This window comes from Nannospalax galili, unplaced genomic scaffold (genome assembly GCF_000622305.1).
Source record: "Nannospalax galili isolate Female #2095 unplaced genomic scaffold, S.galili_v1.0 scaffold236, whole genome shotgun sequence".
In the NCBI taxonomy this organism is placed as follows: Eukaryota; Metazoa; Chordata; class Mammalia; order Rodentia; family Spalacidae; genus Nannospalax; species Nannospalax galili.
The window spans coordinates 2,658,114-2,671,907 of NW_008338710.1; the positions used below are offsets into that span (position 1 = coordinate 2,658,114).

At 40.0% G+C, this 13,794-nt stretch overlaps 1 protein-coding gene across 2 annotated transcripts in view; it reads left to right on the forward strand.

Annotated features, from left to right (window-relative positions):
* Positions 1–10,901: 10,901 nt before the first annotated feature.
* Positions 10,902–13,794, forward strand: part of Wdr19 (WD repeat domain 19) — an 89,323-nt gene continuing 86,430 nt past the window's right edge. For both annotated transcript variants that reach the window (XM_008833229.3, XM_008833230.3), the window contains exons 1-3: positions 10,902–11,037; positions 11,898–11,989; positions 12,280–12,345. In XM_008833229.3, coding sequence (XP_008831451.1) covers positions 11,032–11,037; positions 11,898–11,989; positions 12,280–12,345 — 164 coding nt within the window. In that variant the 5' untranslated portion in view covers positions 10,902–11,031. The remainder of the gene's footprint in view (positions 11,038–11,897; positions 11,990–12,279; positions 12,346–13,794) is intronic.

Below are 13,794 nucleotides of genomic sequence, written 5' to 3' on the forward strand. Positions count from 1 at the left end.
AATCATTTGCAGGACCAGGAATATGGCAGGAAAACACGGAGTTTGTAAAGGGGAAGAAGGAACCTGAGAGAGATTAGTGGGATAAAGGTGTTATTAAGGGAGAAATATGTAAAAAGGGGGTAGCTAAAGAGGAGGGGGGAGGAGGACTATACAAATAACTATGGGAATAAAGGGGGGGGTGGAATTCTCCAGATACACAGCAAAAATAAAAAATAAAAAAGGGAAAAAAAAAAAGCCTTGAGCAACCCTACAGGGATGGAAGAAAGCCCTCCAGAAGCAATATGGTTATTAAATGAAAATCCCAGTGCCAGAGGTGTGTTGCCCCCATGAGCTGTTGGCCTGAGGGACACTAGAGATCCCCAAAACAACAAAGGCCATTGCCAATAATGTTGGTTGTACACTGGAAGTGGACAGAAAAACCCTATTGCTGAAGACACTGCATGATGTGAGTGTGGGAGAGGGAGAACTCAAACTTGGACTAAGCTGGAAACTCCCTACCACTGGATAGGTGACTTTCATGGTGCCAAAATGCAACATGCAGATGACTGGGGAAGAATAGTCCCCTATAATTCTCCTCAAAGACAGACCCCATGTGTTGCGCTACCAACATACCAAACAAGATATTCCTGCTGGTGCAATAGTGGAGCATCTAGTATATGTACAACCAGCAAATTTTTGATTGTGTATAATGCCCACTCCTAGGGGTAGAACACACATCTGGTATGTAGACCCAGCCAACGCCCTGTAGGAGGAGAGAACATAGGCCCCAGTGGGAAGTCACTGCAATTGCTTTCTTAGATGGAAATGGTGCACCTGCTAAAGTACCAAACAAGCATTTGTGTTTACCTCCATAGGTTGTTATTATAGCGTCACTGTTTAGATGTTCTTGCCTCTTGCATCTTGCTGTGTGTGTGTATTTTATAGTAGATGGAATCCCACTGAAATTGGCCAACAGCCCAATGGAAAACAGATGATGCAGAGACCTGAAAATTCAGTGCCTTGCCACAATGGGAGGACAATCATCCCACACCTACCACCCCCTCCAAGGCTCGGGACTTTTGTGGAAGAGGTTGGTGGCAAGAATGTAAGAGCTGGAGGAAGGGGTGGAGTGTTCACTGGAAATGTCCTCCGACCACCATGCTATAATCGCACCTTCCCACGCCCATCAAGGAGTCAAGGGGGGACTCAGTTACCCCTTCCACCCAATCAGTCGAACTTAGCTGCATGTGAGGGAGGAGCAAAGGCTATATAAGCTGAGAACACCAAGAGGCACCTGTGGAGAGCCGTAGGCCCCCACCCCAGGAAATAGCAAGACCTGATTCCTGGCAAAGCTGTTTTCCAGACATCAAGGCTGACCTGGTTTGAGATTAACCAGATGACTATACCTGAAAGCCTCACACAAACATGTTGTTCTAACTCAGGCACTTACCGCTTGAGAGACTCCTTCATTTCTCATGGAACTGCCTAAGAAACTTTCTGTATTACTTTGTAATCATACAGGTGTAACGTTACAATTGATTTGTGGCCTTACTATAGAATTGTGATGTTACTATAATGTTCTGTTAATTGAATTGCTCTGCCTCAATGAATTTATCCCTGCCAACTTCCCCCTTTTCCCTCACTATAAAAACTTTGTGTAGATGTTCAATAAATGAGACTTGATCAGAAAGCCTGTCTTGTCTCCATTCTTCGTGTCTCTTGTCCCTTTCAGTCCCCTCTCCTCCCTCCAGGTACCCACGTTGACTGTCTCACGGGTCGGGACAGGCACCTGTCTCACTATTTTGTGTGGCTGTCAGGAGGTTACGGGATCTGTATTTGAGTGTGGACTTTACAATGCAGCCGTAAATGTGGGGCACCCACTCTTCTGTAAATAAATCCCTACCCTATGCTCTGTTTAAAAAATGATAATAATAAATAAATTTTTTAAAAATTATTTACAGGATTCAGTTCATTTTGACTTCTTGGTAAGATGTCACACTGTCATTTGCTTATCAGTCTACCTCAGCATAGCAAGAATTACCAGATGTCAATTTGAGGGTTTAGAGATAAAGCTTTAAAACTATTGCATTTCATAACTGTTAAGTTCATCAAAAGTAATTCTATGTTTATATTTTGCTGAAGAACTCTGCATAGTCTCAGCACCAAGAAAAATCTACCAGGCTGCCTGGTAGGATGCTGTGAGGTCAAATTATGGCATAACATTGCCAAAAGGAGCCAACTACTTTGGCATTTGCCCAGCTCTGAAGAAAGCCTTTATTTTTATAACTATATCAATGTGGTCCAAATGTGTCCAGCACTAACTTTTCCAAAAGAGCCATGCTACAAATAAACCTGCATCTGCTCACTGATATGTATGTATGCTGAGATGTCTCATTGGGCTTAATTACAGACCACTCACAGTAAAGTATTTTTAATGACACGTGTAGCTTGTTAGCTATTTTAGCTTTTGCACATATGTGTTACACTTCTGGCTGGCGATGGAGAAAATTTTGTAGCCTTACAGTGTCAAGCTAAGCTGTGACCATCCTTTGAATGCCATCAATATCAGCGACACTCTCTTTGTTATCAGACTTCACAGTTTCAACTTTCCATATCCTGGTAGTCTTTAGATACACCATCTCAATGTTTCTATCTTCTTCACCACCATCAGAAGATTGTTCCTCTACTCACTCAGACATTTTACAATGGTTCTACTTTAGTATCTTTTCAGTGAGTTCTTTTGAGACCTATTTGACACAAGTTGATGATTATCTCCTCTGTCTTTCAGTGTAACCTTGGAGCTGAGCTGAGCGTGATACATTGCCCACATACACTCCAGTCCACAAAGAAGGTTCAGCTGAGCTTTTTTGCTTTTGTGACAAAATTTAGGATATGATGCCTTTGTTTCCTAACTTGTTCTCTAGTCTTCTCATTAGAAAGAATTTCAGTCAGAATAACAGAAGCCATGGTTTTTCCACCTAGTCTTTCTGCTTCAGTGTGTCTCTGCTGAATGGATGATGCCCTTGGCTTCCTCTCCCTAAACAAAATCAAACAGGACATTGACTCATTCTTCTATGGGTCTTTGAAAATCATCACTGTCAGCCTTTTGTATGGCCACTCATTCCATCCATTAGGTGCCCCTAAGCTTCTGTCATCCCCTTCCTCATCTTCCCCTTCCTCTTCCTCCACAGCATGGAAAGGTGGACTGATTTTATTTGGTGAAGGAGGTGGTGAGCTCTCACAGATGGATAGGCCATTGTCCTTGGTTTTGCCCTCTCTGTTTTCTCTTCCCTTCCATGTGCCACTGCCACGATCCCCGGGTGACTTTGAGAATGACTATGCAGGGTTTGTGATGTGAGTCAGGCAAGCTTGGATAGCCATGGGTTTTACAAGAATTGCCTGTTGATTGTGTCTTTGGACTGATGCAGATCTATTTTAGGATTTTCACATTAAAGACAGAAAACAAACTGTAATGGCTCAATCCAACATGCCTTGCAGTTATTGGCCTCATAAAGTTCATAGACACTATTACAGTTATTCTCAATGTCACACTGAGCCTGTGCTCCCAGCTGGTAACCAAAATATTTAGTAGTATACATTGAAGCCAATTAGCATGCCTTTGCAAGATCAACCTCAACTGTAACTGTCTATTCCATTTCCTGTGCCCTCAACCCTACCATCAGATAGGATATTTTGAGGCAACAGAACTGGTCTGACAGGTTGTGGATGTTGGTAGATGGCTTCATCCATATGATGAAGAGACCCTTCATTCCAACTTTGGTATCTTTTTTCTAGAGAATAATGATGTAATAATTGCAAAAGTTCTCTGTCTCTGACATGAAAACTTTCACAACTGAGTTTGTAAGCTTCTTGCTGTGTATGGGGACAGGGGCTGCTCAATAGCTACTTTTCATCAAATAAAGACATCAATTCAATGGGGTTCACCTGGGAATGACAGGAAGACTCCCTGGAAGCTTGGTCCAAAGAGGCACAATGGGTGACCAGCAGAGAGGCAGCCTGGAAGATGCCACCTTGGAACAGTGGGAGGGACTGTTCCAGTATGTCCACATCCACACCTGCAGCACCCAGGCTGGCAACTTCTAGAATATTCCAGTTCTGACTCTCTGACTTTTTATTGAGGTATGTTTCCACTCCAACACATAAACTTATTCTTTATCTTCCACATGAGAAACAAATTCAATTTGTTTGTTTTTGTTTTGAGACGGGATTTCATGTAGCCTAAGCTAGCCTCCAACTCACTATAGAGGAGGCTGGCCTTGAACTCCTAATCTTCCTGTTTCTACCCTCTTCAAGCCTTGAGACTGCACAAGTGGGCCATGATTCCAGGTTCAATTCTCTTGTTAATGCCCAAGATAACATGTGGGACTAAACAAATTCCAATGAGTTGCAAATGTCAGGGGAAAACTGAGCTCACTTACTAGATAAGTGTTTTGATACACTCCTCTCAAAATTTTCTGATTTAAATTCCAAGCTCAACAGAATTACAAAGTGCTATGTCCTGCTCTTTTGTGCATGGGCAAAGAATTGAAGCCACTAACACTAGATGTGTGAGTACTAAGGCAGAATAAATGAACTAGGCATAACAATATCATCAGATTTTCAAATTATCTGTTGAAAGAAAATCCACATTTTTTTCTTTTCTTCAAATTGTTTCTTCTCAAGTCTTTCTACATTATAATTTTATGATCTGTTTTTTAATGAAATTGTCAGAGAAAAATTTGGTTTCAGGTCTTTAAAATGGATGAACTGCACATTTTGCATCTGTGCAGCTTGAGGAAAATTGTTGGTACTGATCCATTTGAAATTAGAACTCATCACATTGTGTTCTGCTTCTGATGTCTGTTGGCACCTGTGATAGATTAAAAATGATTGTAAAGTCTTTGTGACTCCCCATCAAGAAATGGAATATATTTCCCTCCTCCTGAATCTGTACTGTACTCACAAGATGCTTAGCCAATAAAAGGTGGTGGAAGTGACCTTGTGCCATTGGCAGTTTCCAGTTTTGCCCCTGGAGCTTCACCATGGGATGCTCTGTGTCAGAATCCAGTCACTGTGCCTTAAGGAGCCCAAACTATATGGAGAAGCCACATACAAGCAGGCTGCATGTAAAGAAGCTGTGGCCAATGGCTCTAGGAGGTCTCTCAGTCAATGGCTAACATCTAATGTCAGTCATTGCATGAATCATCTTGGACTCAAACACTACACCTAGAAATGACAGCTCTACATACAACACATCAGGAAAGCTATCGTGAAGAACCCAGTTAACCACAAAATTGTGAAGAAAAAACAAGTTTCTCTGTCTCTGTCTCTCTCTCTCTCTCTCTCTCAGTCTCTGTCTCTACCTGGTTTTGTAAGGCTCACCTGACAGTTTTATGTAGCTTACTTGAGATCAAATTTATACACCACTAAATTCACCATTTTGAAGTGTAAGGTAATTTGCATTTTTCAGCATATGTGGATTTTATTTTAATGATGATGTTCTTGAAACACAAGTCTTTAATTTGATGAAACCCAATATATATAGATATACGTGTGCATATATATGTTTTCTGCTTTTGTCACATGTACTTTTGAGTTACATTCAAGAAACCACTGCCTAAGCCAAAGTCAGGAATGCATATGCTTTCTTTTCACAATTTGAGCTCTTACAGTGAGGGCTTTGATCTATTTAATCCTTGTATATTCTGCGAAGAGTCTAGCTTCATTTTTCACATAGAAAATTCATATTACAACACCATTTGTAGAAAAGACAATTCTTTTACTCATTGAGTTGTCATGACATCCATTGAAAATCAATTGGCCACAGATGTGGTTTTATTTCTGAACTCTCCTATTCTGTTGATCTATGCATCTATTCTTATGCCAATGTCATGTTCTTTTTGTACTGATGTTTGTAGTAAGGTTTGAAATGGGAAAAGGTTAGTATCTAAGTATGTTCTTTTTCAAGAGTGTTTTGGATACACTGGTACCTTGGAATTCCATCTGAACCACAGTGACCTGCTGGACTGTGACTATCAGTCTACACTGACACATTTCTGTCCCACAGCCTATGGGCTTCGCTTTACATTAGGCTTCACTCTTTGTGGCATACATTCTGTAGGTTCTGACAAAAATACAATGTGTATTGATCATAGTGCTATTGTATAGAACAGCTTCACTGCCCTAAAAAGCTCTGTGTCCTGCTTTTCTTTCCATCCCTTTAATCTCTGAAGGCCACTGATTTCTGCCTGCACCATTTTGTCTTTACCAAAATGTCATACAGTTGATGTCTTAGAGTTTGTAAACTTTTTAGATTGGCTTCTTTCATTTAGCAATTTGCCTTTAAAAGCCCCTTCATATCTTTTCATGAGTTGTATATTATTTTTCTGTTGCTGTGAAAAAATACCATGACCAGAAGCAAGAGTTTATTTTGGCTTACAGGTCCAGAGGTTAAATGTCTATAATGGTGGGGTAGGCATGGTAACAGGTGGTCAGAACAGGAGCTGAGAGACCACATCTCAACTGCACATAGGAAACAAAAAGAGAGAACTAGAAGTGAGGTGAGGCTATGAACTCTCAAAGCCTACCCCCAGTGACATAATTCCTCCAGCAAGGCTCTACATCCTTAAAGTTCCAGAACATCCCTAACCCCTGCAAAACAGCACCACCAACTGAGGAACAAGTGTTTAAATACATAAGCCTATAGGGGACATTTCTCAACATTTCACAACTTGCTACTTCATTTCTTTTTAGTACTGGGTAATAGTCCATTGCAGGATATATCATAGGTTATACCTCCTGAAGGACATCTTGATTTCTTCCAAATTTTAGTAATTTTGATTAAAGTTGTTATAAACATCTGTGTTCAGGTTTTTATGAGGATGTTTTCATTTTGTTTGGGTAAATACCAAGGAGCACAAGTTTTGGATCACATGGTAAAAATATGTTTAGTTTGGTAGGAAACTACCAAACTATCCCCCAAAGAGTCCATACAACTCTGCATTCCTACCAGCAATGAGCAAAAATTTGTGTTGCTCCACGTTCTCATCTGCATTTGGAGCTGTTGGGGTTTTGGATGTTGGTCATTATAATAGACATAACATGGTAGTGTTTGTTGTAAGTTAGAATTTCCTAATAACATATGATACTGAGCTTTCCTTTATTTCAATTGTCACTTGTACAGTTGCTTTGGTTGGGTGTTTATTCAGGTAGGATTTTTTTAATCAGGCTATTCATTTTCTTTTTGTTGTATTTTAAAAGTTCTTTGAGTAGTTTGGATGCTTACCCTTTATCAGATAGGTATTATGTAAGTATTTTCTCCTAGTCTGTGGGTGGTCTCATTCTCCTGATATCATCTTTAGCAGAATATTAAGTTTTTACTTTAATGAAGTTCAGTTTATCAGTTATTTTTTTCATTACCTGTGCCTTTGATACTGTAGCTAAAAAGTAGTCATCATACCTAAGATCATTTCTTATTCATAATTTGGCATTTTATATTTGGTCTATGGTTGATTTTGAGTTTAATTTTTGTAAGGGATTTTGTTTAGATCAATTTAATTGCATGTGGATATACAATAGTTCCAGGATCATATGTTGAAAAACAACATTGCTGATAAATTATATTGCTTTTGCTCCTTTGTCAAAGGTAAGTTAGCTAAATCTATTTGGATCTTTCCTGGAATCTCTATTATGATCTGTCAACTTAGCTGTCTGTTCTACCACCATTACCACATTGTCTTAAAGATACTGTTAAAGTTGTGTGTGTGTGTGTGTGTGTGTGTGTGTGTGTGTGTGTGCACATGTGCAGTCTCAGGGTAGATGTGTGGAAGTCAGAGGACAACTTTTGGAAGTCAGTTCTCTCCTTCCACCATGCGGGATCCAGTGATCAAATTCAGGTTGTCAGGCTTGGTAGCAACTGTCATTACCCACTGAGCCATCTCTGCTGATTCATTGAAGATACTTTAAAAAAATATTATTAGTGCACACATGTGAGCATACCGCAGCACACATGGAAGTCAGAGGATAATTTGTGGAGTTGATTCTCTCCTTCTACCTCTACATGGGTTCCAGGGCTCAAATTTAGGTCATCAGATCTGTATGTCAAGGGCTTTTACCTGCTGAACCATCTCACCATCTCTGCCACATTCTCTTGATTACTGTAGTCTTGAGGTCAGACAGTATCAGTACTCCAGCTTCCTCATCCTTTAATAATGGGGTAGCTATTCTGCAACTTTTGCCTTACCCTATAAACTTTAGAATATGTCACCCACAAAAATAAATTTTTGGTATTTTTATTGAGATTGCATTGAAGCTATAAATCAAATTGGGAAAAACTGGTATCACACAATTCTGAGCCTTCCTATTCATGAACATGAACAATCTCTCCTTTTATTTCTTCTTAAAAAGTATTTATTTATTTGTGAATGTGTGTAGGTACATGTGTGCCATAGCATGCATGTAGACATCAGAGAACAACTTGTGGGAGTTGGTTCTCTCCTTCCACCATTTTGGTTCCTAGAGATTGAACTCAAGTTATCAGGCTTGGTAGCAGGCACCTTACCCACTGAGCTATCTCGCCCACCCTATTTAGTTCTTCTTTAATAGCTTCCATCAGTTTTGTAGTTTTCTTCATACAGATCTTGCACACATTTTTCTAGATTTATATCTATATGTTTCATTTTGGTGATGCTTCTATAAATGGTTGGGCTTTTTAAAAATTTTAATAGCTACATGATTCGAAGCAGCGTTTCATTACAGCTTTAACATATTCAGTAACACACTCCAGAGCAAGAGTACATCTCTTTCACAAGCAGCTGTAAGTTTCTAGTTTCACAGTTGAATTAATACAAGTTATACAATATTGAACTCAGTATAAGCCCTGTAAGACATAAAGCTGAATGAGTTTTAACCTTTAAAAAAGATCTCCATTTCATTTTAGAATATATTGTTCCTTGCAGAAAGACTCGTTTTTGCTAATAACACTGAGATGTTGGCACATGCATCTCTAATCTGTATGTATCTGATTATTACTAGTCATAATCGGTTGCATTTGGGTCCTTGGCACCTATGTGTGTCTATAAAGTCATCAGGTAGATTTCAATGGTAATGTTTTTTTATTTCAAATTTGTTTATTGCTCATATGTAGAAAAGTGATCAACCTTTGTGCACTAGTATTGTATCCTGAAACTTCATTATAATCATTTGTTCCAGGAGTTACCTGTTTGGTTTTTTTTCAGATTTTCTATATAATCACATCATCTGCAAAGATAGTTTTCCCTCGTTGTTCTCAATCAGTAGAAGATTGAGAGTCATAGGACACAAGTCCTTGCCTTGTGTCTAATGGGAACATGTTCCAGTTTCTCAACATTAAGTACGACATCAACTGTAGGCTTTTTGGAGATACTGCTTGTAATTGGGAAGTTCCCCCCTATTTCTAGTTCATTTTTATTTGGTGGGTTTTTTTGGGGGGGTTCTTTCTTAGAATTTTGCTTATGTTACATTTTGTCAGGTGCTTTTTTTACTACATCTATTACTATGATATCATCGTGTAATCTTTTTCTTCTTTAGTCTGTTAAATTGATTATATCAATTATTTTTCAAATCTAGAAACATCCTTGTCTATCTAGGGTAAATCCCAGTCATGGTATGCAATTCTTTTTATACATTATCAGATGCAATTTTCTAATATCTTTCTGAGCATTTTGTACTTACAAGTAATATGGGTGTGTAGTTTTTGGATTGTATCCTTGGATTTGACATTAGTGTAATATAACCTCATAGAATGAGTTTGGAAGTATTCCCTCAGTTCTGATTTCTGAAAGAAGTCATACAAAACTGATAAAACTTCTTCGTGCTGGGCATGGTGGCACATGCCTTTAATACCAGCACTTGAGAGGCAGAGGCAGGAGGATCTTTGTGAGTTTGAGGCCAGCCTGGTCTACATAGTGAGTTCCAGGACAGCTGGGGCTACAGGGAGACCCTGTCTCAAAAAGACAAACAAAAAAAAGCCTTCCTTAAATAGATGGTGGAATTCAACAGTGAAAATTTTAGGGTTGGTACTTTCTCTTTGGAAGATTATTAGCTATAGTTGACACATCATTTAGGTAACTATTTGTAATGTGTATATTCTGGGGTTTTTTTTTCTTCTTAGTTATGGCTTATCAAGGTTTATTGATCTTTCATAGATCCAGCTTTTGGTGTCTAATAATTTCTTGTTTTCAGTTTCATTAATTTCTGCTGTAATTTACTTTTAAAGATTTTACATTTTTTTAGTTATGTATATATATGAATGGGTGTGCGCATATCCAGTGCAGTGTCCATGGAGGCCTGAAGAGGGAGTCAGATCTCCTGGAGCTAGAGCTAGTTACAGACAGCTGTGAGCCTCCTGACATTGAGTGCAGAGAACAGAAGTCAGGTGCTCTGCAAGAATAGTATGAGTTCTTAATGTCCGAACCATCTTTCCATCCCCAATTTCTGCTGAATTTTTATTGTTTTTTTTTTTTTCTGTTCACTTTGGATTTAATTTGCTTAGGGAAGCTCATTTTTCTGGTGCCCTTCGTTAGCTGGACACGCTAAAAAATTTTTTTTAAAGGCCTTGAAACTACCTCTCACATATCATCTGTAGGGCAGAAAACAACAGAGGAAAAATAAGACACACAGGTTATTCCAACTTTTTTCCGCACAGGCCTTGTAGGAAAACTTGGCCTGGGAACCAGTTCCTACTAAGCACCCTGCGCGTGCCCGCTACTGGTTTCTTAAGGTCAAAATTTGCGCAGGCGCCTTTCGGCTCACAGAATCCAGACAGTCTCACCCAATCAGAGCACAGGCAGGAAGCAGACGCACAGCAAGACCTCGAGACACCCAACTTCCGGGGACTCAGCTCCGCCTCTATAATGCAGCAGCGTCCACCTCTCTCGGAGGCGGGCTCCAGGGAGGCTCCGCCCCGCTCTCTCTGATTGGTCGCTGCTCGCGCCGTCTCCTGGGTAACGGGAATGCGGCCTTCTGGCCCGGGACCTGCGCACTTACTAGATCTGGCGCCACAGAAGCCTTGAGATGAAGGTAAATAACTTTCAGATGCTGAGGGGTGGGCAGACGCCCCCGCAGCCGTCTGCTCAGGAGCGTGTGTGTCCCTTGTCCCCGGGAGTCTGTGAGGAGTCGGGAGAACGGGCGCGCCACGACCGGAAGGAGGGGACGGAGTAGGAGGGAGCGCGGGGGGGCGGGGGGGGGTGAGGAGGCAGAGTGGGGGCCTCGCCTCTCGGGGACCGCTAGCCAGTAAACCAGCCGTGGCTGGATCTAAGTACACTTACCTGCTTGAAGTACGGGTTGCCATGAAGTTGACCCGATCCCGTGTTGCCAGCAGCCTCATTTCTTGTGGTTAACACGTCCCCCTACCCCCGCAAGCCGAACTACTGGCCTAGAGCCCGAAAGAGAACGGAAAGTGTCCCAAACAATAATCAAGAATTTACTTGGCCTATCATAGCACAGTGACAGGCTGGTCACATCACATCCACAGTCAAGAGCAAAGAGAAGTAAATGCATGCATACTTGTTTGGTCGCTTGTTTATGCTCTGCTTATCTCTTAGACATTTCCGCACCCCCTTGCCCAGGGAGTGGTGCTACCCACAGTGGGCTGGGTCTTACCACATCAATGAGACATGCGCACACGCCAACCCAAAGTAAGACAGTCCCACTGAGTCGCTTCCCAGGTGGTTCCAGGTGGTGTCAAGTTGACAAAGCTGACCATCACAAGGTCTGGAGCAGGGCACTTGTGTTTGGTTGTTGGTTGACTTTGTTCATTTCATTGTTACATTTTTTTGGATAAGCACTGACTAAAATTATCATTATTTTGGATCCTGCCTGTCTGATTATGTTTTAACATCAATTTCTTTGAAAATGGAAAAATTGTGCTTATTTTTTAGCGTGTTTTCTCGCTGCTAGAAAAGACTTGGCTTGGCACCCCAATACAATTTGCCTGGCAAAAATCATCAGGAAACTACCTTGCAGTAACAGGGTAAGAACCAGTGCATGTTTTAAATAATGGTTGTATGCACACATAACCATACCTAATCTATAACCATAATGTCTCTTTGGTGGAAGTAAGTTTTTTTGTGACAGTTGTATGGTGGGAAAAGAAATATTTACCTCCACTAACATTACAGTGCATAGAACCTTTTCCCTGATCATAACTTTTTAAAATACAAATTATGAGACTTACCATGAGAAAATGGATGAAATAACCTAATTTTTCATGCATAGTTAAGAGAAATGTTTAAATTATCCTTATATTCTAATTTCTTTCAGAGCTGATCATATTGTGAAAATCTTTGATCGTCATGGTCAAAAAAGAAGTGAAATTAGCTTACCTGGGTAAGTACAGAGTTAGATCAAAAACTTTTAAAGCTCTGTTACCCTTTTCTAAAGTACTGTCTTAAAGTCAGATTAATAACTTCATCTTGTTTTTTTTGTTTTCTCCATTTATAAAGGGGTCTGTGTCATGAATAGTTAGCAAAGTGTGTGTATCACCTTAAGAGTTTGTATCTACACATGTACATATTCACAGGGAAGCTTTATGTCAGCATGATAAATGAGTTCAGAATTTTGTATGGAGAGATGGTTCAGTGGTTAAAGCACTTGCCACACAAATGTGAGGACTAGAGTTTAGATCCCCAGAACCCACATAAGTGCCAGGTGGGCATAGCAGCCTACCTCTAATTGCAGCCCACAAGCTGGCTGTGGAGACTAGCCATATTGATGAGCTCTGGTTTAGATTTTGAGAGACCCTGCCTCAATGAATAAGGTGGAAGCATAATGGAGGGTGATTCCCACCATCAACCTGGAACTGCCACATGCACATGCAAACATGCATGCATATACAGCACACACACACACACACAAATGAAAAAGGAGGAAAAATTACAAAATAAGGATTTTCCTATTAGGAATACCCAACCTATATCTACTTTAGTATTTCTTCTCTGATAAATTGTTGGAGACTAGTACTTTGCACCTACTTCTAAGGGAATGAAGACGTTATCCATTTTCAGGAAATTATTCTGAGGTTTGTTTGTCGTCTTTTATGATTCGATGTAATTGTGCCCAGTGTCAGTTAAGTTACACTCCACTGACAGCCTCAGCAGTTGCTGTGATGTATAAAATTCCCCACTGCAATGGACTTGTGCTGCCACATCTTTTCAGTTCACATTTGCTTTCTATAATTTATTGACCACTTTTACAAACCAAGTTGTTTGACTTCTCTTGGTCTAGCCTTCCCCACCTGCTCTGCTCAACCCTTCTGAGCCCACCATCCTGGCATCTCCCATTCTCTTTTAATTGTTGCTTCTGATTTCTACATTCTGGGAAACAAGAAATCAAAGTAGTTATTTAGTTATTATGTCTAAAATAAGACACCCAGTATAAAAGCCTCATTGAGTAAATTACATGAGCTTGATTGCCTAATCTCTGTGACATCTGTTTTGGTCTCATAATGACCTCATTTGAATTCCTTTCCTGTATTCATAGTAGTTAAATTTGACCAAAAAGGATCTTCAATAAATAAAATGCTATTAAATAGCAAGTCTTTAATTGGCAGATGATTTTTATCAACAATTGAAAAACTTCCTACTTTTTTTTAAACTTCCTACTCCCAAAGTTTCTGAGAATATCATAGGATATCAGGGTCCTAAAACATAACAGTTTGAAGATAAAGTAAAGTAATTGCCAACTTAAATGTAAATCAAAGTGTGGTATGGCCAAGAGCAAAGAAGGCCAGAATAAAATACAGCATTATTCAGATGAAAAGGTCTGTGTTTTTTAAGG